The sequence below is a fragment of the Tachyglossus aculeatus genome, chromosome 5, assembly GCF_015852505.1.
Source record: "Tachyglossus aculeatus isolate mTacAcu1 chromosome 5, mTacAcu1.pri, whole genome shotgun sequence".
In the NCBI taxonomy this organism is placed as follows: domain Eukaryota; kingdom Metazoa; phylum Chordata; class Mammalia; order Monotremata; family Tachyglossidae; genus Tachyglossus; species Tachyglossus aculeatus.
The window spans coordinates 34,988,672-35,016,372 of NC_052070.1; the positions used below are offsets into that span (position 1 = coordinate 34,988,672).

Here is a 27,701-nt window from a genome sequence, read left to right on the forward strand (position 1 = left end):
ATTCAATCGTATTTACTGAGTGTTTAGTGTGTGCAGAGCACTGTACTAAGCGCTTGGGAAGGTCACCCCACGTGGGGCTCACAGTCTTAATCCCCATTTTAAGGATGAGGTAACTGAGGTTCAGAGAAGTTAAGTGACTTGCCCAAGGTCACACAGCACACATGTGGCGGAGCCGGGATTAGAACCCATGACCTCTGACTCCCAAGCTCGGGCTCTTTCCACTGAGCCATGTAATTGCAGTATTAAGCACTTTTTTATGGTAGTAGTTAAGCACTTACTATGTGTCAAACACCACTTTTAGCTCAGGTTAATTAGGTTGGGTGATGTCCCTGACCTGCGTGGGGATCACAGTCTAAGTAGGAGGGAGGAAACTGAGGCACAGAGAAGTGAAGTGACTTGCCCAAGGTCATACAGCAACCAACTGGCAGAGCTGGGTTTAGCAGTCATATTTATTGCGTGCTAACTGTGTGCAGAGCATTGTACTAAGCACTTGGAAATGTTCTTTTGACACCCAGGCCCGTGCTCTCTCTCTCTCTAGGCCACCCAGCTCCTCTATTACCCCATAATAATAATAATAATGGCATTTATTAAGCGCTTACTATGAGCAAAGCACTGCTCCAAGCGCTGGGGAGGTTACAAGGTGACCAGGTTGTCCCACGTGGGGCTCACAGTCTTCATCCCCATTTTACAGATGAGGTAACTGAGGCCCAGAGAAGTGACTTGCCCAAAGTCACACAGCTGACAAGTGGCGGAGCTGGGATTCGAACCCATTACCACCGACTCCAAAGCCCGGGCTTTTTCAACTATTACTCTATTTATTTATTTATTTTACTTGTCCATATCTATTCTATTTATTTTATTTTGTTAGTATGTTTGGTTTTGTTCTCTGTCTCCCCCTTCTAGACTGTGAGCCCGCTGTTGGGTAGGGACCGTCTCTATATGTTGCCAACTTGTAGCTCCCAAGCGCTTAGTACAGTGCTTTACACACAGTAAGCGCTCAATAAATACGATTGATTGATTGATTGATTGAGCCATGCTGCTTCTCTCTTACCACTTACTTTGTGCCAAGCACTGTACTAAGCACTGGGGGAGATGGATAATCAGGTCCCACATGAAGGGCACGGTCTAAGTAGGTGGGACAACAGGTAATGAATCATGATTTTTCTGATTTTTCTTTGTTCTGACGACTTGACACCCATCCACAGGTTTTGTCTTGTCCGTCTCCCCCTTCTAGACTGTGAGCCCGCTGTTGGGTAGGGACCGTCTCTATACGTTGCCAACTTGTACTCCCCAAGCGCTTAGTACAGTGCTCTGCACACAGTAAGCGCTCAATAAAGACGATTGAATGACTGATTTCGCAGATAAGGGAACTGAAGCCCAGAGAAGTATTTATTTTATTTTGTTAGTATGTTTGGTTTTGTTCTCTTTCTCCCCCTTTTAGACTGTGAGCCCACTGTTGGATAGGGACTGTCTCTATATGTTGCCAATTTGTACTTCCCAAGCGCTTAGTACAGTGCTCTGCACATAGTAAGCGCTCAATAAATACAATTGATGATGATGATGAGAAGTAAGCAACTTGCCCGAAGTCACCCGGCGGACGTGACGCAGCCAGAGTTAGAACCACCTTCCTCTGACTCACAGGTGGTGTTTGACACATAGTAAGTGCTTAACAAATACCATGCAAAGTGCTTAATACCACAATTATAAATTATTATGAGATCTATAATAATAATGACGGCATTTGTTAAGCGCTTACTATGTGCAAAGCACTGTTCTAAGCGCTGGGGAGGATACAAGGTGATCAGGTTGGCCCACGTGGGACTCAAAGTCTTAATCCCTATTTTCCAGATGAGGTCACTGAGGCCCAGAGAAGTTAAGCGATTTGCCCAAAGTCACACAGCTGACAATTGGCGGAGCCGGGATTGGAACCCTCGACCTCTGACTCCCAAGCCCGGGCTCTTTCCACTGAGCCACGCTGCTTCTCTCCATCCGTTCAATCGTATTTATTGAGCACTTACTGTGTGCAGAGCACTGGACTAAGAAAGTTCAATATCAATGAACATGATTTTTGCTTCTTTTTAAAGAGCAAAATTTGGTTTTTATTCTCAACATGCCTCTCTTTCGGGCCCTTGAGTCTTCACACACTGTTGTATTATACCAGTCAATCAATCAATCGTATTTACTGAGCACTTACTGTGTGCAGAGCACTGTACTAAGCACTTGGGAAGTAAAAGTTGGCAACATATGTGTATATATATATATATATATATATATATATATATATATATTTTTAGACTGTGAGCCCAATGTTGGGTAGGGACCGTCTCTATATGTTGCCAATTTGTACTTCCCAAGCGCTTAGTAAATACGATAAATATGATATATATATATGTACTATATGTACATATATATTATATATACACATATATACTATATATACTACATTATATATGTGTGTGTATATATAATACGTACTATATATATAATATATTATTATATATGGTATATTATTAAATTATATATAATATATATTATATAATATATTATATATTATTATATACAATAATATAATATTATAATATATCATAATAATATAATATATAATAATATTATTATATATAATATATATTATAATTATATGATTATATATTATTTGTATTATATTATATTATATATTATATATAATAATATTATATATTATAATATATATATTATACTCTCCCAAATGCTTAGCACAGTAAGGCCAAGCTGCTTCTCTATCATTCCACATCGCACATCGCTCCATTCACAACAGTTTAGAGAAGCAGCTGTGGCTTAGTGGAAAGATCATGGGCTTTGGAGTCAGAGGTCATGGGTTCGTATCCCAGCTCTGCCACTCGTCAGCCGTGTGACTTTGGGCAAGTCACTTCACTTCTCTGGGCCTCAGTTTCCTCATCTGTAAAATGGGGACTAAAACTGTGAGCCCCCCGTGGGACAACCTGATAACCCTGTATCTTCCCCAGCGCTTAGAACAGTGCTTTGCACATAGTAAGCACTTAACAAATACCATCATTATTATTATTATTAAAAAAGACAGCCATCGTTAAACTCCAACGAACAAAATATCAACTACGGTGGGAGATTGACTGAATTTACCAGAACTGCCTTCTCTCTGCGCCCGGGCTTTGTTCTTCCAATATCTGTGCTTTAGTCACAGGCTCTTTAAGTGGGCTTTCGATGGAAATTAAACACACATCTGCAGCTTTTCCCCCCACAATTAACGGACTTAACTGTTCATAATCTCGAGAAAGCTCCGACACCTGGAAAGTCAGAAGTATAAAGGTCAGAAGTTTCTATTTCGCCAAGTTATACGATAAACCCAGAAAAGAGAAAATTCGCACGTCTTTCCAGTCCCACACAACGCTTCTCTTAAACTCCGGTGTCTTCTGATTGAGACTGACACCCCAGCCTACATTTTTGTTGATTTATTTGGTATTTGTTAAGTGCTTACTATGTGCCAGGCACTCTACTAAGCACTGGCAAGATAATCATCATCATCATCAATCGTATTTATTGAGCGCTTACTGTGTGCAGAGCACTGTACTAAGCGCTTGGGAACATACAGAGACAGTCCCTACCCAACAGTGGGCTCACAGTCTAGAAAGGGGAGACAGAGAACAAAACCAAACATACTAACAAAATAAAATAAATAGAATAGATATGTACAAGTAAAATAAATAGAGTAACAAATATGTACAAAAGTAACAAATATGTACAAATACGTACAAAATATGTAATCAGGTTGGGCACAGTCCTTATCCCACATGGGGCTTGCAGCCTTACTCCCCATTTAACAGATGAGGTAATGGAGAGACAGAGACGTTAAGTGAGTTGCCCAAGGTCACACAGCAGGCAGCTGGGGGAGTCCGTGCTCTTTCTACTAGGTCACGCTGCTTCTCAGTACAGAACATCATCTCCTGATGTTGACAATATATAATAATAATAATAATAATGGCATTTGTTAAGCGCTTACTATGTGCAAAGCACTGTTCTACGCGCTGGGGGGGGGGGGATACAAGGTGATCAGGTTGTCCCACGTGGGGCTCACAGTCATCATCCCCGTTTTACAGATGAGGGAACTGAGGCTCAGAGAAGTGAAGTGACTTGCCCAAGGTCACACAGCAGACATGTGGCGGAGCCGGGATTCGAACCCAGGACCTCTGACTCCAAAGCCCAGGCTCTTTCCACTGAGCCACGCTGTTTCTCATATAATAATACTAATAATGATGGCATTTATTAAGCGCTTACTATGTGCAAAGCACTGTTCTAAGCGCTGGGGAGCTTACAAGGTGATCAGGTTGTCCCTCGGGGGGCTCACAGTTCTCAATCCCCGTTTTACAGATGAGGGAACTGAGGCTCAGAGAAGTGAAGTGTCTTGCCCAAGGTCACACAGCAGACATGTGGCGGAGCCAGGATTCGAACCCAGGACCTCTGACTCCAAAGCCCGGGCTCTTTCCACTGAGCCACGCTGTTTCTCATATAATAATAATAATAATAATGATGGCATTTATTAAGCGCTTACTATACACAAAGCACTGTTCTAAGCGCTGGGGAGGGATACAAGGTGATCAGGTTGTCCCACGTGGGGCTCACAGTCTTAATCCCCATTTTACAGATGAGGGAGCTGAGGCTCCGAGGAGTGAAGTGACTTGCCCAAGGTCACACAGCAGACATGTGGCGGAGCCGGGATTCGAACCCAGGACCTCTGACTCCAAAGCCCGGGCTCTTTCCACTGAGCCACGCTGTTTCTCATATCCAACGGATATGCCCGTCCATATAGCCGGGTGATGTTTCTTGAAAGTGTGGCTATTTTATGAAAGGCTGGCTGCTCTGTAGAGCACGTTTTTCCAAAGACTAACAAGCAGGTTTTTTTCTTTTATTTTTTTTTTACGGTATTTGGTGAGCGCTTATTACATGCCAGGCCATACTAGGCGCTGCGGTAGATACAAGCTAATGAGGCTGGACATGGTCTATAATAATAATAATAATAGATAGCATTTACTAAGCGCTTACTATGTGCAAAGCACTGTTCTAAGCGCTGGGGAGGTTACAAGGTGATCAGATTGTCCCACGGGGGGCTCACGGTTTTAATCCCCATTTTACAGATGAGGGAACTGAGGCACAGAAAAGTTAATAATAATAACGATAATAATAATAGATAGCATTTATTAAGCGCTTACTATGTGCAAAGCACTGTTCTAAGCGCTGGGGAGGTTACAAGGTGATCAGACTGTCCCCACGGGGGGCTCATGGTTTTAATCCCCATTTTACAGATGAGGTAACTGAGGCACAGAAAAGTTAATAATAATAATGATAATAATAATAGATAGCATTTATTAAGCGCTTACTATGTGCGAAGCACTGTTCTAAGCGCTGGGGAGGTTACAAGGTGATCAGATTGCCCCACGGGGGGCTCACGGTTTTAATCCCCATTTTACAGATGAGGGAACTGAGGCACAGAAAAGTTAATAATAATAACGATAATAATAATAGATAGCATTTATTAAGCGCTTACTATGTGCAAAGCACTGTTCTAAGCGCTGGGGAGGTTACAAGGTGATCAGGTTGTCCCACGGGGGGCTCGCGGTTTTAATCCCCATTTTACAGATGAGGGAACTGAGGCACAGAAAAGTTAATAATAATAATGATAATAATAATAGATAGCATTTATTAAGCGCTTACTATGTGCGAAGCACTGTTCTAAGCGCTGGGGAGGTTACAAGCTGATCAGATTGTCCCCACGGGGGGCTCACGGTTTTAATCCCCATTTTACAGATGAGGGAACTGAGGCACAGAAAAGTTAATAATAATAATGATAATAATAATAGATAGCATTTATTAAGTGCTTACTATGTGCAAAGCTCTGTTCTAAGCGCTGGGGAGGTTACAAGGTGATCAGATTGTCCCACGGGGGGCTCACAGTTTTAATCCCCATTTTACAGATGAGGGAACTGAGGCACAGAAAAGTTAATAATAATAATGATAATAATAATAGATAGCATTTATTAAGCGCTTACTATGTGCGAAGTACTGTTCTAAGCGCTGGGGAGGTTACAAGCTGATCAGATTGTCCCCACGGGGGGCTCACGGTTTTAATCCCCATTTTACAGATGAGGGAACTGAGGCACAGAAAAGTTAATAATAATAATGATAATAATAATAGATAGCATTTATTAAGTGCTTACTATGTGCAAAGCACTGTTCTAAGCGCTGGGGAGGTTACAAGGTGATCAGATTGTCCCACGGGGGGCTCACAGTTTTAATCCCCATTTTACAGATGAGGGAACTGAGGCACAGAAAAGTTAATAATAATAATGATAATAATAATAGATAGCATTTATTAAGCGCTTACTATGTGCGAAGCACTGTTCTAAGCGCTGGGGAGGTTACAAGGTGATCAGATTGTCCCACGGGGGGGCTCACGGTTTTAATCCCCATTTTACAGATGAGGGAACTGAGGCACAGAAAAGTTAATAATAATAACGATAATAATAATAGATAGCATTTACTAAGCGCTTACTATGTGCAAAGCACTGTTCTAAGCGCTGGGGAGGTTACAAGGTGATCAGATTGCCCCACGGGGGGCTCACGGTTTTAATCCCCATTTTACAGATGAGGGAACTGAGGCACAGAAATGTTAATAATAATAATGATAATAATAATAGCATTTATTAAGCGCTTACTATGTGCGAAGCACTGTTCTAAGCGCTGGGGAGGTTACAAGGTGATCAGATTGTCCCATGGGGGGCTCACGGTTTTAATCCCCATTTTACAGATGAGGTAACTGAGGAACAGAATAATAATAATAATAATAATAGGTCTATGTACTCCATGGGACTCACAGTATTAATCAATATTTTGCAGATGGGATAACTGAGGCCCAGAGAAGTGAAGGTCACAGATCAGACAGGTTGGGATTAGAATCCAGGTCCTGAGACTCGTAGGCTCGTTCTCTATAATAATAATAACGATGGTATTTGTTAAGCGCTTACTATGTGCGAAGCACTGCCCTAAGCGCTGGAGGGGGATACAAGGTGATCAGGTTGTCCCATGGGGGGCTCACGGTCTCCACCCCCATTTTCCAGATGAGGGAACTGAGGCACAGAGAGGTGAATCAATCAATCGTATTTATTGAGCGCTTACTGTGTGCAGAGCGCTGTACTAAGCGCTGGGGAGGTTACAAGGTGATCAGATTGTCCCACGGGGGGCTCACGGTTTTAATCCCCATTTTACAGATGAGGTAACTGAGGAACAGAATAATAATAATAATAATAATAGGTCTATGTACTCCATGGGACTCACAGCCTTAATCAATATTTTGCAGATGGGATAACTGAGGCCCAGAGAAGCGAAGGTCACAGAGCAGACAGGTGGAGGGGCTGGGATTAGAATCCAGGTCCTGAGACTCGTAGGCTTGTACTCTATAATAACGATGGTATTTGCTAAGCGCTTACTATGTGCGAAGCACTGTCCTAACCAATCAATCAATCAATCATATTTATTGAGTGCTTACTGTGTGCAGAGCACTGTACTAAGTGCAACATATAGAGACAGTCCCTACCCAACAATGGGCTCACAGTCTAAAATTCCTAAGCGCTGGAGGGGGATACAAGGTGATCAAGTTGCCCCATGGGAGGCTCACAGTCTCCATCCCCATTTTCCAGATGAGGGAACTGAGGCACAGAGAAGTGAATCAATCAATCGTATTTATTGAGCACTTACTGTGTGCAGAGCGCTGTACTAAGCGCTTGGGAAGTACAAGTTGGCAACATATAGAGACGGTCCCTACCCAACAGTGGGCTCACAGTCGAAAATTCCTAAGCGCTGGAGGGGGATACAAGGTGATCAAGCTGCCCCATGGGGGGCTCACAGTCTCCATCCCCATTTTCCAGATGAGGGAACTGAGGCACAGAGAAGTGAATCAATCAATCGTATTTATTGAGCGCTTACTGTGTGCAGAGCACTGTACTAAGCGCTTGGGAAGTACAAATTGGCAACATATAGAGACAGTCCCTACCCAAAAATGGGCTCACAGTCTAAAATTCCTAAGCGCTGGAGGGGGATACAAGGTGATCAGGTTGTCCCACGTGGGGCTCACAGTCTCCATCCCCATTTTCCAGATGAGGGAACTGAGGCACAGAGAAGTGAATCAACCAATCGTATTTATTGAGCGCTTACTGTGTCCAGAGCACTGTACTAAGCGCTTGGGAAGTACAAGTTGGCAACATATAGAGACGGTCCCTACCCAACAGTGGGCTCACAGTCGAAAATTCCTAAGCGCTGGAGGGGGATACAAGGTGATCAAGCTGCCCCATGGGGGGCTCACAGTCTCCATCCCCATTTTCCAGATGAGGGAACTGAGGCACAGAGAAGTGAATCAATCAATCGTATTTATTGAGCGCTTACTGTGTGCAGAGCACTGTACTAAGCGCTTGGGAAGTACAAATTGGCAACATATAGAGACAGTCCCTACCCAAAAATGGGCTCACAGTCTAAAATTCCTAAGCACTGGAGGGGGATACAAGGTGATCAGGTTGTCCCACGTGGGGCTCACAGTCTCCATCCCCATTTTCCAGATGAGGGAACTGAGGCACAGAGAAGTGAATCAACCAATCGTATTTATTGAGCGCTTACTGTGTCCAGAGCACTGTACTAAGCGCTTGGGAAGTACAAGTTGGCAACATATAGAGACGGTCCCTACCCAACAGTGGGCTCACAGTCGAAAATTCCTAAGCGCTGGAGGGGGATACAAGGTGATCAAGTTGCCCCATGGGGGGCTCACAGTCTCCATCCCCATTTTCCAGATGAGGGAACTGAGGCACAGAGAAGTGAATCAATCAATCGTATTTATTGAGCGCTTACTGTGTGCAGAGCGCTGTACTAAGCGCTCAAGTGACTTGCCCAAGGTCACGCAGCTAAGCGGCGGAGCCGGGATTCCGGACCATACTGCTTCCGTTAGATTCCCGAAGCAGAACCAGCTCCAACGTGATGATTGGGTCACGAGGCTAAGGAAAAATTAAATCCCTCTCTGCCTCTGCCATCCTCTCAATCAATCAATCAATTAATCAATCAATCGTATTTATTGAGCGCTTACTGTGTGCAGAGCACTGTACTAAGCGCTTGGGAAGTCCAAGTTGGCAACATAATCCTCTCCCGCTCCTATGGCTTCCATTGGATTTCATGCTGTGGGAAGCTGCGCGGCTTAGTGGCAAGCGCACGGGCTTGGGAGGGCGTGGGTTCTAATCCTGCTTCTGCCACTTGTCTGCTGGGTGACCTTGGGCAAGTCACTTCTCTGTGCCTCAGTTACCTCACCTGTAAAATGAGGATTAATCAACCCATCAATCAATCGCATTTATTGAGCGCTTACTGTGTGCAGAGCGCTGTACTAAGCGCTTGGGAAGTCCAAGTTGGCAACATATAGGGACGGTCCCTACCCAACAGTGGGCTCACAGTCTAGAAGGGGGAGACACAGAACAAAACCAAACATACTAACAAAATAAAATAAATAGAATAGATATGGACAAGTAAAACAAATAAATAAATAGAATAATACTTATCAAAGTATCTTCCAGAGAGCTGACCAATCATTCATTCATTCAACTGATGGTATTTATTGAGCGCTTACTTTCTGCAGAGCACTGTACTAAGCACTTGGGAGAGTCCAACAGACAGAAGAGTTAGAAGGCATATTCCCTGCCCACACAAGCTTACAATCAGATTAAGACCGTGAGCCCCCCGTGGGACAACCTGATCACCTTGTAACCTCCCCAGCGCTTAGAACAGTGCTTAGCACATAGTAAGTGTTTAACAAATACCACAATTATCATTTCTATTATTACTATCTACCCCAGGGCTTAGTACAGTGCCTGACATATAGTAAGCGCTATATGCTTACTATATGGAGAAGCAGCGTGGCTCAGTGGAAAGAGCCCGGGCTTTGGAGCCGGAGGTCATGGGTTCAAATCCCGGCTCCGCCGCTTGTCAGCTGTGTGACTTTGGGCAAGTCACTTCACTTCTCTTAACTTTTAAAAAGTTAACAATTTTTTGACTGTGAGCCCACTGTTGGGTAGGAACTGTCTCTATATGTTGCCAACTTGTACTTCCCAAGCGCTTAGTACAGTGCTCTGCACACAGTAAGTGCTCAATAAACACGATTGAGTGATTGATTGATTCTCTGCGCCTCAGTGACCTCATCTGGAAAATGGGGATGAAGGCTGTAAGCCCCGCCATGGGACAACCTGATCACCCTGTAACCTCCCCAGTGCTTAGGGAAGCAGCGTGGCTCAGTGGAAAGAGCCCGGGCTTTGGAGTCAGAGGTCATGAGTTCAAATCCCGGCTCTGCCACTTAGCTGTGTGACTTTGGGCAAGTCACTTCACTTCTCTGCGCCTCAGTGACCTCATCTGGAAAATGGGGATGAAGGCTGTGAGCCCCCCTGTGGGACAACCTGATCACCTTGTAGCCTCCCCAGCATTTAGAACAGTGCTTTGCACATAGTAAGCGCTTAATAAATGCTATAAAAAAGCGCTTAACATAAACCACAATTATTATCATTATTGCGAGGTGGAGAGGTCCAGCAGAAATCCTGAAAAACGGCAGGCTAAGCGGAATATAGTCTGCAACGTCTACCAAGGGTGCACCAACACCACGACGCTGAGGTCTGGAATACTGCAGAGCAGAAGGACCTGGGTTCTAATCCCGGCTCCACCACTGGTCTGCTGTGTGGCCTTGGGCAAGTCACTTCACTTCTCCGGGCCTCAGTGACTTCATCCGCAAAATGGGGATTAAGACCGTGAGCCCTATTTGGGGCAGGGACTGTGCAACCCGATTACTCTGTCTCTACTCCAGCGCTTAGTACAGTGCCAGGCATATAGTAAGCGATTTAAAATACCACAGTTGCTACTGTTGTTGCACCCCTGGCCTCAGGAAGAACCGACTAGCACATTAGGGTGTGCAAATAATACTACACAAAAATGTAATCAATCAATCAATCAATCAATCATATTTATTGAGCGCTTACTATGTGCAGAGCACTGTACTAAGCGCTTGGGAAGTACAAATTGGCATCACATAGAGACAGTCCCTACCCGATAGTGGGCTAATCGATTTCCCTACACTGGTTCTCAGCCTTGAAGCCTCGGGACTAAGGCTCTCAATGAGAGATGCCATCATGTACTTCCCAAGCGCTTAGTACAGTGCTCTGCACACAGTAAGCGCTCAATAAATATGACTGAATGAATGAATGAATCATCCTCAAGTTTCTAAAGACCCCACAGCACTTATGTACTTTTAGACTGTGAGCCCACTGTTGGGTAGGGACTGTCTCTGTATGTTGCCAACTTGTACTTCCCAAGTGCTTAGTACAGTGTTCTGCACACAGTAAGCGCTCAATAAATATGATTGATTGATTGATGCACGTATCCTTAATAATAATAATAATGATAGCATTTATTAAGCGCTTACTATGTGCAAAGCACTGTTCTAAGCGCTGGGGAGGTTACGAGGTGATCAGGTTGTCCCACGGGGGGGCTCACAGTCTTCATCCCCATTTTCCAGATGAGGTCACTGAGGTGCAGAGAAGTGAAGTGATGTGCCCAAAGTCACACAGCTGAGAGTTGGCGGAGCCGGGATTTGAACCCATGACCTCTGACTCCAAAGCCCGCGCTCTTTCCACTGAGCCCCGCTGCTTCTCCAAATTACAAATTATATATTATGTACTATTTATTCATATTAACATCTGTGTCTCTCTCTAGACTGTCAGCTCGTTACGGGCAGGGAACTCGACAGCTAAGTCTGTTGTAGCAGCGTGGCTCAGTGGAAAGAGCCCGGGCTTTGGAGTCAGAGGTCATGGGTTCGAATCCCCGCTCCACCAATTGTCAGCTGGGTGACTTTGGGCAACTCACTTCACTTCTCTGGGCCTCAGTTCCCTCATCTGTCAAATGGGGATGAAGACTGTGAGCCCCCCGTGGGACAACCTGATCACCTTGTAACCTCCCCAGCGCTCAGAACAGTGCTTTGCACATAGTAAGCGCTTAATAAATGCCATTATTACTATTATTATTATTGTATCGGACTCTCCCAAGGGCCCTGCACATAGTAAGCGCTCGATAAATACCATCGATCGATTGAGAACAGCCCGAATGAGTAAGTGGTGGAATGGAGCTCGGTGCCAAGAATTGTCCAAAGACTCGCGCATTTCCTTAACTGGGCTCACAGGAAAACACAGATTCTTGAGTATATTTGATCAGTCTTGCTTGCAAGAAAACCGCCAATTAAGACGGACTCGTAATAATAATAATAATTTTGGTACTTGTTAAGCGCTATGTGCAAAGCACTGTTCAAAGCGCTACTTCCCAGACCGGGGTCGGCGGGGAGAAACAAAGGCCTACGGACCAGATGTGGCCTGATCTGAAGCCAGATCTAGATGCATCATCATCATCATCATCAATCGTATTTATTGAGCGCTTACTGTGTGAGAAGCACTGGACTAAGCGCTTGGGAAGTCCAAGTTGGCAACATAGAGAGACGGTCCCTACCCAACAGTGGGCTCTCAGTCTAGAAGGGGGAGACAGACAACAAAACCAAACATACTAACAAAATAAAATCAATAGAATAGATATGTGCCAGTAAAATAAATAAATAAATAAATAAATGGAGTAATAAATATGTACAAACATATATACATATATACAGGTGCTGTGGGGAAGGGAAGGAGGTAAGATGAGCCCCTGTCTTCCTCTCCCCCTCGTCCCCCTCTCCATCCCCCCCATCTTACCTCCTTCCCTTCCCCACAGCACCTGTATAGATGGATATATGTTTGTACAGATTTATTACTCTATTTATTTATTTCACTTGTACATATCTATTCTACTTATTTTATTTTGTTAGTATGTTTTGGTTTTGTTCTCTGTCTCCCCCTTTTTAGACTGTGAGCCCACTGTTGGGTAGGGACTGTCTCTAGATGTTGCCAACTTGGACTTCCCAAGCGCTTAGTCCAGTGCTCTGCACACAGTAAGCGCTCAATAAATACGATCGATTGATTGATTGATTGATTAAGATGAGGGGGATGGAGAGGGGGACGAGGGGGAGAGATGCAGGTAGGGAAGCCTAGCACCCTGTGTCCCTAAGAAGAAGAGAGCGGCGGTTGGCAGGGGAGGACGGAGAGGACCGCGGCTGCCTCGGAGCCACGATTTCAGCCGCGGATCATCTCCCTTCCCTCCCACCTTCCCCTCGAAAATTCTCCTCTGCCACTGAGAACCATCAAATCTGACTTTTACATTTGGTGCCAGAATTTCTGCCCTCTTGGATTGGTTTTGGTTCGGGTTTTGTTGTTTGTTTTTGTTTGAAAAGTTCTAAAGGATTTGGCCAGTGACTTCTGCATCCTTCTAAAGTCTAGAAGTATCCCATCCGAGGCCTAGACTCTGAAGTGTTTATCTAATTCCTATGTTATAGTTTTCTTATAATAATAATAATAATAAATGCCATTATTATATTATAATATAATATATTATCAATCAATCAATCAATCAATCGCATTTATTGAACGCTTCCTGTGTGCAGAGCACTGTACTAAGCACTTGGGAAGTACAAGTTGGCAACACATAGAGACGGTCCCTACCCAACAGTGGGCTCACAGTCTAAAAGACTGTTATAATGTATAACATTATAATGTATAATATGTATTATACATATTATTATAATGTATAATATAATATTATACATATTATAATGGCATTTATTAAGCGCTCAATAAATATGATTGAATGAATGAATGAATGACTTTTACATTTGGTGCCAGAATTTCTGCCCTCTTGGATTGATTTTGGTTTGGGTTTTGTTTGTTTTTGTTTTAAAAGTTCTAAAGGATTTGGCCAGTGACTTCTGCATCCTTCTAAAGTCTAGAAGTATCCCATCTGAGGCCTAGACTCTGAAGTGTTTATCTAATTCCTATGTTATAGTTTTCTTATAGTAAAAATAATAAATGTCATTATTATTATATTATAAAATATTATACATAGTATTATAATGTATAACATGTATAATAGAATACATATTATACGTATAAAATTATACATATGTATTATATATGTATATAATATAATATATTATATAATATCTATATGTCATACATTATACATACTATTATATAGTATTATAATAGTATAATATAATATTTCAGATTATATTATATTAAATTATGTTATATTATAGTATAGTATAGTATAATATAGTATAGTACAGTATATTATGTTATATTATATTATGTTACATATATAATATGTATATAATTATACATATTATAATGGAATTTATTAAGCGCTTACTATGTGCAGAGCTCTGTTCTAAGCACTGGGGAGGTTACAAGGTGATCAGGTTGCCCCACGGGGAGCTCACAGTCTTCATCCCCCTTTCACAGATGAGGCGACTGAGGCACAGACAAGTGAAGACTGTGAGCCCACTTTTAGACTGTGAGCCCACTGTTGGGTAGGGACTGTCTCTATATGTTCATCATCATCATCATCAATCGTATTTATTGAGCGCTTACTATGTGCAGAGTACTGTACTAAGCGCTTGGGAAGTACAAATTGGCAACATATAGACATAGTCCCTACCCAACAGTGGGCTCACAGTCTAAAAGGGGAAGACAGAGAACAAAACCAAACATACTAACAAAATAAAATAAATAGAAAAGATATGTTCAAGTAAAATAAATAAATAAATAGAGTAATAAATATGTACAAACATATATACATATATACAGGTGCTGCGGAGAAGGGAAGGAGGTAAGAAGGGGGGGATGGAGGGGGCGAGGGGGAGAGGGGGGCAAGGGGGAGATATGTTGCCAACATAAGTATACATATATACACAAGTATATATACATATATACATATATATGTATATACATATATACATACATATTACACAAGTATATATACATATATATGTATATGCATATATGTATATATATGTATATATGTATGTGTATATACATATATGTATATACATATATACATATATACATAAGTATATGTTGCCAACTTGTACTTCCCAAGCGCTTAGTACAGTTCTCTGCACACAGTAAGCACTCAATAAATACGACTGATTGATTGACTGATTGAAGTGACTCGCCCAAAGTCACACAGCTGACAACTGGCGGAGCCGGGATTTGAATCCTTGACCTCTGACTCCAAAGTCCGGGCTATTTCCACTGAGCCACTCTGCTTCTCAATTCAAGCATAACCAACACAAATACTGGACACTACATTAAAAAATCAAAATCAGAGGCACTACTTCCTACAGTAATGATAACCTGATCATCCGAGAGCTGGAGAAGGATGAGGTCCTTAATAATAATAATAATAATACTGGTATTTGTTAAGTGCTTACTATGTGCCAAGCACCGTACTAAGCGCTGCAGTGGGTATAAGGAAATTGGGTTGGACACAGTCCCCGTCTTTGTGTAGGGCTCACGGTCTGATTCCCCGTGAGGCAACTGAGGCACAGAGAAATGAAATGAAATGTAATAAAAAAGAAATGAAATGAAATGGCCCAAGGCCACACGGCAGAAAAGTGGAGGAGCTGGGATAAGAAACCTTGACCTTGTGATGAAGGCCCGTTCTCTATCCATTAGGCCATACTGCTTCTCCTAAAAAAGAAGGATATTTCCCTGCCTCCTAACAGTCAGGAGTCGGTTGGGATTGCCACCGGCAAGAAAAAAATAAGAGACTTCGGAGTGACTTTTCCCAAATTCCTCAGTCATTCCCCTGGGGATTCAATATCTGTTAGCGCAGAGGTGAATATTTTCTCCTACATTTAACCAGCTGACTGAATCCCTGAATTGGGAAGCAGCGTGGCTCAGTGGAAAGAGCCTGGGCTTTGGAGTCAGAGGTCACGGGTTCCAATCCCGACTCCGCCACTTGTCAGCTGTGTGACTTTGGGCAAGTCGCTTCACTTCTCTGGGCCTCAGTTCCCTCCTCTGTAAAATGGGGATGAAGACTGTGAGCCCCACGTGGGACAACCTGATTACCTTGTATCTACCCCAGCGCTTAGAACAGTGCTTGGCACATAGTAAGCGCTTAATAAATGCCAACATTATTATTATTATCCCCTCCCAGATAAATGGTTGTCAGTTTTCCCGGATCTCCTTGAGTGCTCAATTTCACCAGTGTCTCCCTAACTTCAGCAGTTCAACATGCTGATTTCCAACGAATACCTCCTTCTGTAATTACCAAAAAAAAAAAGATTTATTCTATCCTCGATAAAGATGAAGCTACGAAAATCCGGGTCAAATCAGAATGTTCCGGTACCGGTTCATTCAGTCTCACCTTTATTTTTAATAAAGAATTCTCTCTTTGTAGTACTGCATGTGTTGCATTAAGAAAATCTCCGTCTTCCGCTGCCCTTTGGATTTCATTATAAAGACACGTGAGCTCTGACTCTGAGTTTTGTAATTCCTGATTAAGAAACGGAGGTATTTAGGAGAGGCGAATGAGATTACTTTCCCTGTAATAATAATAATTCATTCATTCATTCATTCAATCATATTTATTGAGCGCTTACTGTGCGCAGAGCACTGTACTAAGCGCTTGGGAACTGCAAGTTGGCAACATATAGAGACGGTCCCTACCCAACAGTGGGCTCACAGTCTAGAAGACTATAATAATAGTCTTCTAATAATAATAATAATAATAATGATGGTGAGCCCACTGTTGGGTAGGGACTGTCTCTATATGTTGCCAACTTGGACTTCCCAAGCGCTTAGTACAGTGCTCTGCACACAGTAAGCGCTCAATAAATATGATTGATTGATCGATTAAGTGCTTACTATATGCAAAGCACTGTTCTAAGCACTGGGGGGGATACAGGCTGATCAGGTTGTCCCACGTGGGGTTCACAGTCTTAATCCCCATTGTACAGATGAGGTAACTGAGGCACAGAGAAGTGAAGCGACTTGCCCAAAGTCACACAGCTGACAATTGGCGGAGCCAGGATTTGAACCCACGACCTCTGACTCCAAAGCCCGGGCTCTTTCCATTGAGCCACGCTCCTTCTCTGTAGGACAAGTCGGATATTGATAAATACGATTGCTGAATTTATTCTTATCAAGGATTTGACTAAGTCGGATTTTACATCGAAACCTATTCTATTTTGCCAACTCTTTTCTTTTGAGTCGGGGCTGAAAACATAAAATAAATCAGTTACCTGTGCCAGTATTTAGAGTTTTCAGAACTGACAAGTTGGAAAAGAAACAAGAAGCCTCCAAAGAATACTTTCAAATTGCCGATTGGGACCCGGGGCAGGTTAAACGCTATTAAAGGAAAATTAATTTCTCAGGGCACGGAGGTTTCATATTCTTAAATGGGATCCCGGTGGCTTCATATGCACATCTTCAGAAGAGATTTATTAGACCCAAGAAGTAATTTCTTTACCGGCCAGGATGTAGCCCATTATTAATACCAAAATAGAGTTTAGAGTTGGACCCTTAATTGGAGAAAACTGAGAAGGTAAATTCCCTAAATTCCCTAGAGAAGCAGCGTGGCTCAGTGGAAAGAGCCCGGGCTTTGGAGTCAGAGGTCATGGGTTCAAATCCCGACTCCACCACAGGTCTGCTGTGTGATCTTGGGCAAGTCACATTCCCCGCCCACAATGAGCCTGTAGTCTTGACCGGCATTAATATAAATAAATTACAGATATAATAAATATATTACATGTATAATAAATTCCAGATGTCATAAATTAAGCGCTTAGTACAGTGCTCTGCACACAGTAAGTCACTTAACTTCTCTGGGCCTCAGTTACCTCATCTGTAAAATGGGGATTAAGACTGTGAGCCCCACGTGGGACACCCTGTGCACACAGTAAGTGCTTAATAAATGCCATCATTATCCAGCGCTTAGAAGAGTGCTTTGCACATAGTAAGTGCTTAACAAATGCCAATTATTATTATTATTATTAAATGAAGGTGTGACATACGCGTTTCTTTACCTCATTTTTGGCCTTCAAACCCTTCTGTGCCGTATCAAGGTCAGATATCAGCTGCTGGCGCCATTCTCTCTCTTCCGATAACTTGCTTTCAAGAATTTCCATTTTTTCTTGATTAATTTTCAATATCTGTAAAAAAACCAACAACAGTTCGGGCTGTAAATTCTAGGTACGGACCGCAAACTCGAACCGAAAAACCTTTCAGCAAACGCACGACTCCAGGGATAGACGTCGGAGTTTGCCGGGGCCGCGAGGGATGAGAGGTGGCATCCCCCAGCCTCCGGACAGCTGCGTTAGAGAAGCAGCGTGGCTCAGTGGAAAAGAGCCCGGGCTTTGGAGTCAGAGGTCATGGGTTCAAATCCCGACTCCGCCACTTGTCAGCTGTGTGACTTTGGGCCAGTGACTTCACTTCTCTGTGCCTCAGTTCCCTCATCTGTAAAATGGGGGTGAAGACTGTGAGCCCCCCGTGGGACAACCTGATCACCTTGTAACCTCCCTGGCGCTTAGAACAGTGCTTTGCACATAGTAAGCACTTAATAAATGCCATCATCATCATCATCATCATCATCATCATCGGGCAACGCTAACGTCAGTCCACAAGCAAGCTAGGCCTTTCCACGTGTCTCGTATACGACAGCCAGTCAGTCAGTAGTACTTATTGAGCGCTCACGGTGTGCAGAGCACTGTACTAAGTACTTGGGAGAGTACAAATACTGGGGAGAGTACAATTCTGTCGCCGAATTGTACTTTCCAAGCGCTTAGTACAGCGCTCTGCACACAGTAAGCGCTCAATAAATACGAATGAATGAATACGATACAATAATAAACAGATACATTCCCCGCCCACAAAGAGCTTGTAGTCTTGACTGGCATTAATATAAATAAATTACAGATATAATAAATATATTACATATATAATAAATTCCAGATGTCATAAATTAAGCGCTTAGTACAGTGCTCTGCACACAGTAAGCGCTCAATAAATATGATTGAATTAAGCCATTATCTTGTATTGTACTCTCCCAAGGGCTTAGCACAGCACTTGCAGGGGATTCAACATAGTCAGTGGTATTTACTGGGCACTTACTGTGTGCAGAGCACTGTACTAAGCGCTTAATTTATGACATCTGGAATTTATTCCAGAGCTACAGCAGCTCATGGGTCCTTTCCGCTCCTGAGGGATGAGGGAACTGAGGCCCAGAGAAGTGAAGTGACTTGCCCAAAGTCACACGGCTGACAATTGGCGGAGCCGGGATTTGGACCCATGACCTCTGACTCCAAAGCCCGGGCTCTTTTCCACTGAGCCACGCTGCTTAGTCCAGTGCTCTGCACCCAGTAAGCGCTCAATAAATACGATGGAATGCCTGAATGAATGAACTTAACTTCTCCGTGCCTCAGTTACCTCACCTGGAAAATGGGGACTGCGACTGTGAGCCCCATGTGGGATGTGGGCTGCGTCCAACCTGATGATCCTGTATCTACCCCAGTGCTTCGAACAGCCGCTGGCCCAAATTTAGCGCATAACAAATACCTTTAAAAAAAAAAAATCCTGGCCAATGCCCGAGCTACCGTATTTTTAGAAATCTCCAGAAACGGAGATCCTACAAATTGCTTCAGAAGCCCATTCTGCTGTTTGCACAATCAATCAATCAATCGTATTTATTGAGCGCTTACTGTGTGCAGAGCACTGTACTAAGCACTTGGGAAGTACAAGTTGGCAACACACAGAGACGGTCCCTACCCAACAGTGGGCTCACAGTCTAAAAGGGGGAGACAGAGAACAAAACCAAACATACTAACTAAATAAAATAAATAGAATAGATATGTACAAGTAAAATCAATAGAGTAATAAATATGTACAAACATATATCCATATATACAGGTGCTGTGGGGAAGGGAAGGAGGTAAGATGGGGAGAGGGGAACGAGGGGGATTAATAGCTGAAAGCACAAGCACCTGAGACCATATTTTCCCAACTCTTTCATTCTTTGCTTGGTTTTTAAGTAAGACTGTGTTTTGGGGGTGTAGGGAACCTACCAAAATCCCCCCCATATCATGCTATTTGGGAAAAACTCTCTTTATCCCAGTAAGGTAACACCACAAAAACAGGAAATTCCTGGCAGGACTCACTCTTCATTTTCCTCTTCAGTAGCCAAGAATAAAAGAAAAGACCAAGCAGCTGCTGACTGACTGCAATCAATCAATCAATCAATCAATGTTTTTTCTTACATCGGACAGAAATCGCTTTCTGAAAACAGAGGCTCCTTTCAGGAAAGTCGCTAACCACCACCGGCGGCAGATTCCAGAGGGTAAGTGGTCACTCGGGGCAAACGACAGCCAGGCCACTGGCCATTTTGGGGTGTATTTCTGGAAATGATCGGGCCCCTAGTAGCAGCGTCCCTGGGGAGTGGACGCCTAAAGGCGAGAAGCAGCGTGGCTCAGTGGACAGAGCCCGGCCTTGGGAGTCGGAGGTCGTGGGTTCGAATCCCGGCTCTGCCACGTGTCAGCTGGGTGACCTCGGGCAAGTCGCTTCACTTTGCCGGGCCTCAGTTGCCCCATCTGTAAAACGGGGATGGAGACTGTGAGCCCCAAGTGGGACAACCTGATTAGCTTGTATCTACCGCAGTGCTTAGAACAGTGCTTGGCACATAGGAAGTGCTTAACTACTTATTATTATTATTAATAGAGGAAGAAAGGGGATGCCTCCGACAATTTAGCCGCTTCTTCGTTCCCAGAACTGCTTAGAACAGTGCTTGGCACATAGTAAATGCTTAACTACTTATTATTATTAATAAAGGAAAAAAGGGGGTGCCTCCGACAATTTAGCCGCTTCTTCGTTCCCAGAACTAGAGAAGCAGTGCGGCCTAGTGGATAGAGCTCGGGCCTGGGAGTTAGAAGGACCTGGGTTCTAATCCCGGCTCTGCCACTTGTCTGCTGTGTGACCTTGGGCGGGTCACTCCGCTTCTCTAGCCTCAGTTACCTTTTCATTCATTCATTCATTCATTCATTCAATCCTATTTATTTAGCGCTTACTGTGTGCAGAGCACTGTATTAAGCGCTTGGGAAGTCCAAGCTGGCAACAGATAGAGACGGTCCCTACCCAACAGCGGGCTCACAGTCTAGGAGGGGGAGACAGACAACGAAACAAAACATGTGGACAGGTGTCATCGGAATAAACAGAAATAAAGCTAGATGCACATCATTAACAAAATAATAATAATAATAATAATAATGACATTTGTTAAGCGCTTACTATGTGCAAAGTACTGTTCTAAGCGCTGGGGGGATACAAGGTGATCAGGTTGTCCCACGTGGGGCTCACAATCTTCATCCCCATTTTACAAATGAGGGAACTGAGGCTCCAACAAGCTAAGTGACTTGCCCAAGGTCACAAGGCAGACGTGTGGCAGAGCTGGGATTCGAACCCATGACCTCTGACTCCAAAGCCCAGGCTCTTTCCACTGAGCCACGCCGCTTCTCAGCAGCAGCGAAAATAAATCGAATAGTAAATATGTTCAAGTAAATAAATAGAGTAATAAATCTGTACAAACATATACAGCGTGGCTCAGGGGAAAGAGCCTGGGCTTCGGAGTCCGAGGCCATGGGTTCAAATCCTGGCTCCGCCAACTGTCAGCTGTGTGACTTTTGGCAAGTCACTTCACTTCTCTGGGCCTCAGTTCCCTCATCTGTAAAATGGGGATTAAGACTGTGAGCCCCACGTAGGACAACCTGATCACCTTGTTATTAATTAATTAATTAATGATGGCATTTATTAAGCGCTTACTATGTGCAAAGCACTGTTCTAAGCGCTGGGGTAGATACAAGGTAATCAAGTTGTCCCATGGGGGGCTCACAGTCTTAACCCCCATTTTCCAGATGAGGGAACTGAGGCCCAGAGAAGTGAAGAAGTGAAGTGAAGTGTTATCTCCCCAGTGCTTAGAACAGTGCTTTGCACATAGTAAGCGCTTAATAAATGCCATTATTATTATTATTATTATATACAGATGCTGTGGGGAGGGGAAGGAGGTAGGGCAAGAGGGATGGTGGGGAGGAGAGGGAAAAGGGGGCTCAGTCTGTACCTCATCTGTAAAATGGAGTTTAAGGCTTGGAGACCTATATGGAACAGGGACGGTGTCAGACTCAATTTACTTGTATTCCCCCCCAGCACTCAGTACAGTGCCTGGCACATAGTGAGCACTTGGTAAAGACCATAATAATAATAATAATAATAATAATAATAATAATAATAGGCATTTATTAAGCACTTACTATGTGCAAAGCACTGTTCTAAGCGCTGGGGAGGATACAGGCTGATCAGGTTGTCCCACGTGGGGCTCGCAGTCTTAATCCCCATTTTACAAATGAGGTAACTGAGGCCCAGAGAAGTTAAGTGACTTGCCCAAAGTCACACAGCAGACATGTGGCGGAGTGGGGATTCGAACCCATGACCTCTGACTCCAAAGCCCATGCTCTTTCCACTGAGCCACGCTGCTTCTCTAACAATAATAATAGTAATTCCTAGTCACAGTTACTGTTATTATTGTGAATAATGCTTAATAGTGGTAACTACGCTCACGGTTATTATTGTTATTATTATTATTTCCCCCTTCTCTCTCGGCCCCCAAGATCAGGGCAGCCTGGGAGATGAAGCTGGAAAGAGGATGATGATGATGATGATGGTATTTGTTTAAGCGCTTAGGATGCAGTTGCCTGCTGTTCTTCCTCAGGGCTCTGTTCGCAAAAAGAAGGAACAGCCCCCTGAGAAAAGGAAAGGATTCTGGAAAGGATTATTCAAGACAATAATAAATAAATAAATAATAAAAATAAACAAAATAAAAAGAAATAATAAATAAATAAAAGGATTATTCAAGATAATAATAATAATAATAATAATAATAATAATAATGTTGGCATTTGTTAAGCGCTTACTATGTCCAAAGCACTGTTCTAAGTGCTGGGCTTGATGGGTGCCAGCGTTTTAATGACCAGTTGCTGGTATCCACCTCTGGAGAGGCCTATGACAGTGCTTGGCACATAGTAAGCGCTTAACGAATACCATCATTATTATTATTATACCACCAATAAATCCAGAGAATGAGCCCGTTGAAGTCGCATCACCCCAATATGTAAGTGTGAAAACAGAGACATTAACTGCCTAGTTGTGCAAGTGGATACGTGATTTGACTCTTAACTCTTCTTGTAAACCCTAGGTTCTGCTCCCTTCCTTCCCCTGCACTCGTTGTGTTCTTATGATAATAATAATAATAATAATAATATTAATAATAATAATAACAATGATAATAATAATAATGGCATTTATTAAGCACTTACTATGTGCAAAGCACTGTTCTAAGCGCTGGGGGGACACAAGGTGATCAGGTTGTCCCACATGGGGCTCACAATCTTAATCCCCATTTTACAGATGAGGTAACTGAGGCCCAGAGAAGTGAAGTGACTTGCCCAAAGTCACACAGGTGACAAGTGGCGGAGCCGGGATTTGAACCCATGACCTCTGACTCCAAAGCCCATGCTCTTTTCCACTGAGCCACGCTGCTTCTCCCTTCTTATATTTTGTTCTTCCGAAAATCAATCAACCAATGGTCTTTATTGAGCACTTACTATCATCATCACCAATCGTATTTATTGAGCGCTTACTGTGTGCACAGCACTGTACTAAGCGCTTGGGAAGTACAAATTGGCAACATATAGAGACGGTCCCTACCCAACAGTGGGCTCACAGTCTAAAAGGGGGAGGCAGAGAACAAAACCAAACATACTAACAAAATAAAATAAATAGAATAGATATGTACAAGTAAAATAAATAAATAGAGTAATAAATATGTACAAATATATATACATACTATGTGCCGAGCACTGTACTAAGCGCTTGGGAGAGTACAATTCAAAAGAAGTAGCAGGCACATTCTCTCCCTCTAGATAGTAAGCTCGTTGTGGACAGGGAATGTGTCTGTTTATTGCTATATTATACTCTCCCAAGCGCTTAGTACAGTGCTCTGCACACAGTAAGCGTTCAGTAAATATGATTGACTGCCCATCACAAGTTAGAGGAGACAGACATTAATATGAATAAATAAGTTATTTATGATAGACAATTGAAAGACAATGGAATAGCGCAGGTGTGCATTTACGAGAACATCAAATAGAAACTGATTTTTATGCTTCTTACCTCTTGGAAATCTTGTACTTTTTTAACGGTTTCTTGGCTGCTCTCTGATGTGCCTTTTTGGACTTTGGATAACTCAGCCTCTAAACTGGAGACCTTCACCCCCCCAAAAAATCACAAATTAATATGCAGATAGTTGCCATTTGAATTAGGAATTCAGCAGGTGTTAAAATTATTTCAATTCTGGAAAAAATGGTGCCAGGTTCATTCATTCATTCAATCGTATTTATTGAGCGCTTACTGTGTGCGGAGCACTGGACTAAGTGCTCGGGAAGTACAAGTCGGCAACATATAGAGACGGTCCCTACCCAACAGCGGGCTCACAGTCTAGAAGGGGGAGGCAGGCAACGAAACAAAACGCGTGGACAGGTGTCATAATCGTCAGAACAAATAGAATTAAAGCTATATGCACATCATTCACAAAATAAATGGAATAGTCAATATGGACAAGTAAAATAAATAGAGTAATAAATCTGTACAAACATATATACAGGTGCTGTGGGGAGGGGAAGGAGGTAGGGCGGGGGGAATGGGGAGGGGGAGAGGAAAAAGGGGGCTCAGTGTGGGAAGGCCTCCTGGAGGAGGTGAGCTCTCAGTAGGGCTTTGAAGGGAGGAAGAGAGCTAGTTTGGAGGATGGGTGGAGGGAGATCCCAAGATATATTCTCCCAAAGACACTCGTTCCATCTAGAGCTGAAAAATGATAATAATAATAATAATAGTGTTTGTTGAGTACTTTCTGTGTTCTGAGCACTGCTCTAAGTGCTGCTCAGTGGAAAGAGCCCAGGCTTTGGAGTCAGAGGTCATGGGTTCAAATGCCGGCTCCGCCACTTGTCAGTGTGTGACTTTGGGCAAGTCACTTAACTTCTCTGCACCTCAGTTCCCTCATCTGTAAAATGGGGATTAAGACTGTGAGCTCCCTGTGGGACAACCTGATTACCTTGTATCTTCCCCAGCGCTTAGAACAGTTCTTTGCTCATAGTAAGCGCTTAACAAATACCATCATTATAATAATAATAATGATGGCATTTGTTAAGCGCTTACTCTGTGCAAAGCACTGTTCTAAGCCCTGGGGAGGTTACAAGGTGATCAGGTTGTCCCATTGGGGGCCCACAGTCTTAATTCCCATTTTACAGATGAGGTAACTGGGCACAGAGAAGTGAAGTGACTTGCCCAAAGTCACACAGCTGACAAGTGGCGGAGCTGAGATTTGAACCCAAGACCTCTGACTCCAAAGCCTGGGCTCTTTCCACTGAGCCACGCTGCTTCTCCTATACTATAATAATATAATTATATATAATATATTATATTATATTAATATTAATTACATTAATATTAATTATACTATATTAATATAATTCATTCATTCAATCATATTTATTGAGTGCTTACTGTGTGCAGAGCACTATACTAAGCGCTTGGGAAGTCCAAGTTGGCAACATATCGAGACGGTCCCTACCCAACGGTGGGCTCACAGTCTAGAAGGGGGAGACAGAGAACAAAACAAAGCATATTAACAAAATAAAATAAATAGAATAAATATGTAAAAATAAAATAAATACATAGAGTAATAAATACGTACAAACATATACACATATATACAGGTGATATACATATATACAGGTGAATGGATAATATAATATTTATTACTCTATTTATTTTACTTGTACTTATCTATTGTATTTATTTTATTTTGTTAATATGTTTGGTTTTGTTCTCTGTCTCCCCCTTCTAGACTGTGAGCCCACTGTTGGGCTGTATACATATACAGGTGCATACAGGTGTACACATATAAATATACAGCCCACTGTATACATATATACACGTGAATGTACAATGTATAATATAATATTTATTACTCTATTTATTTATTTTGCTTGTCCTTATCTACTGTATTTATTTTGGATTGTTAATGTGTTTGGTTTTGTTCTGTCTCCCCCTTCTAGACTGTGAGCCCACCTATGGGTAGGGACCGTCTCTATATGTTGCCAACTTGTACTTCCCAAGCACTTAGTCCAGTGCTCTGCACACAGTAAGCGCTCAATAAATACGATTGATTGACTGATTGAATATAATGATAATTATTATTATACAAGTTAGTCAGGACCCTGTCCCCCCTATGGGGCTCCCACTCTTAATCCCCATTTTACAGATGAGGCAACTGAGGTGCAGAGAACTGAAGTGACTTGCCCAAGGTCACACAGCCCGAAGCTCACAACAGAAAGTATGGTCATGATTCCTGGGATTCCATCCCGACCCACTAACTCCTAAGGTGGGATTCGCGAGCTTTTCAGCCCTTAGAACAGTGCTCAGCGCTTAGAACAGTGCTTTGCACATAGTAAGCGCTTAATAATAATAATAATAATAATGATGGCATTTATTAAGCGCTTACTATGTGCAAAGCACTGTTCTAAGCGCTGGGGAGGTTACAAGGTGATCAGGTTGTCCCATGTGGGTCTCACAGTCTCAATCCCCATTTTACAGATGAGGTAACTGAGGCCCAGAGAAGTTAAGTGACTTGCCCAAAGTCACACAGCTGACAATTGGCGGAGCCGGGGTTTGAACCCATGACCTCTGACTCCAAAACCCGTGCTCTTTCCACTGAGTCCCGCTGCTTCTGTATAATGGCATTCTTAACAAATGCCATTATTATTATTATTATTATTATTATTATTATTATTATTATTATTATTATTATTATTTGGAAGCGGGGGTGCGGGGGGGCTTCACAAGTCCTCGGCCACGGTGTCCACCAGCTCTACTGTATTGTATTCTCCCAAGCATTTAGTACAGCACTCTGCACGCAGCACTCGATAAATACCCCTGAGGATGGTGACAGAAGGCAAAAACTTTCTGTGTCACTGACACCAATCAATCAATCAGTGGTATTTATTGAGCGCCTACCATGTGCCGAGCACTGTACTAAGTACCTGAGAGAAGTACGACGCGGTTGGAAGATACGAGTCCCACCTTCTAAAGCTGTTCCTCCCTTTTCTTGGCCAGGACCACCCTCCCTCTTCAAATCCAGACAATGACTCTCCCTCATTGAAGGCCCACCTCCTCCAAGAGGCCTTCCTTGACTATTCCTTTTCTCCCACTTCCCTTTGCATTTCCCTGATTTTCTTCCTTTATTCATTCATTCATTCAATCATATTTATTGAGCGCTTACTGTGTGCAGAGCACTGGACTAAGCGCTTGGGAAGTACAAATTGGCAACATATAGAGAAGGTCCCTACCCAAAAACGGGCTCTCTGTACATAGGTGCTATAAGAATAATAATAATAATAATGATGGCATTTATTAAGCGCTATGTGCAAAGCACTGTACTAAGCGCTGGGGAGATTACAAGGAGATCAGGTTGTCCCACGGGGGGCTCACAGTCTTAGTCCCCATTTTACAGATGAGGGAACTGAGGCCCAGAGAAGTGAAGTGACTTGCCCAGCATGCCTCAATGGAAAGAGCCCGGGCTTTGGAGTCAGAGGTCATGGGTTCGAATCCCGG

At 43.0% G+C, this 27,701-nt stretch overlaps 1 protein-coding gene across 1 annotated transcript in view; it reads right to left on the reverse strand.

Moving 5' to 3' along the window:
• CCDC30 (coiled-coil domain containing 30) overlaps positions 1 to 27,701 on the reverse strand; it is a 145,734-nt gene that overhangs the window by 60,469 nt on the left and 57,564 nt on the right. Inside the window, exons 12-15 of the mRNA XM_038746187.1 lie at positions 24,207 to 24,299; positions 18,023 to 18,148; positions 16,363 to 16,491; positions 3,136 to 3,299 (exon numbers count right to left, since the gene is read on the reverse strand). Of these exons, the coding sequence (XP_038602115.1) occupies positions 3,136 to 3,299; positions 16,363 to 16,491; positions 18,023 to 18,148; positions 24,207 to 24,299 (512 nt within the window). The remainder of the gene's footprint in view (positions 1 to 3,135; positions 3,300 to 16,362; positions 16,492 to 18,022; positions 18,149 to 24,206; positions 24,300 to 27,701) is intronic.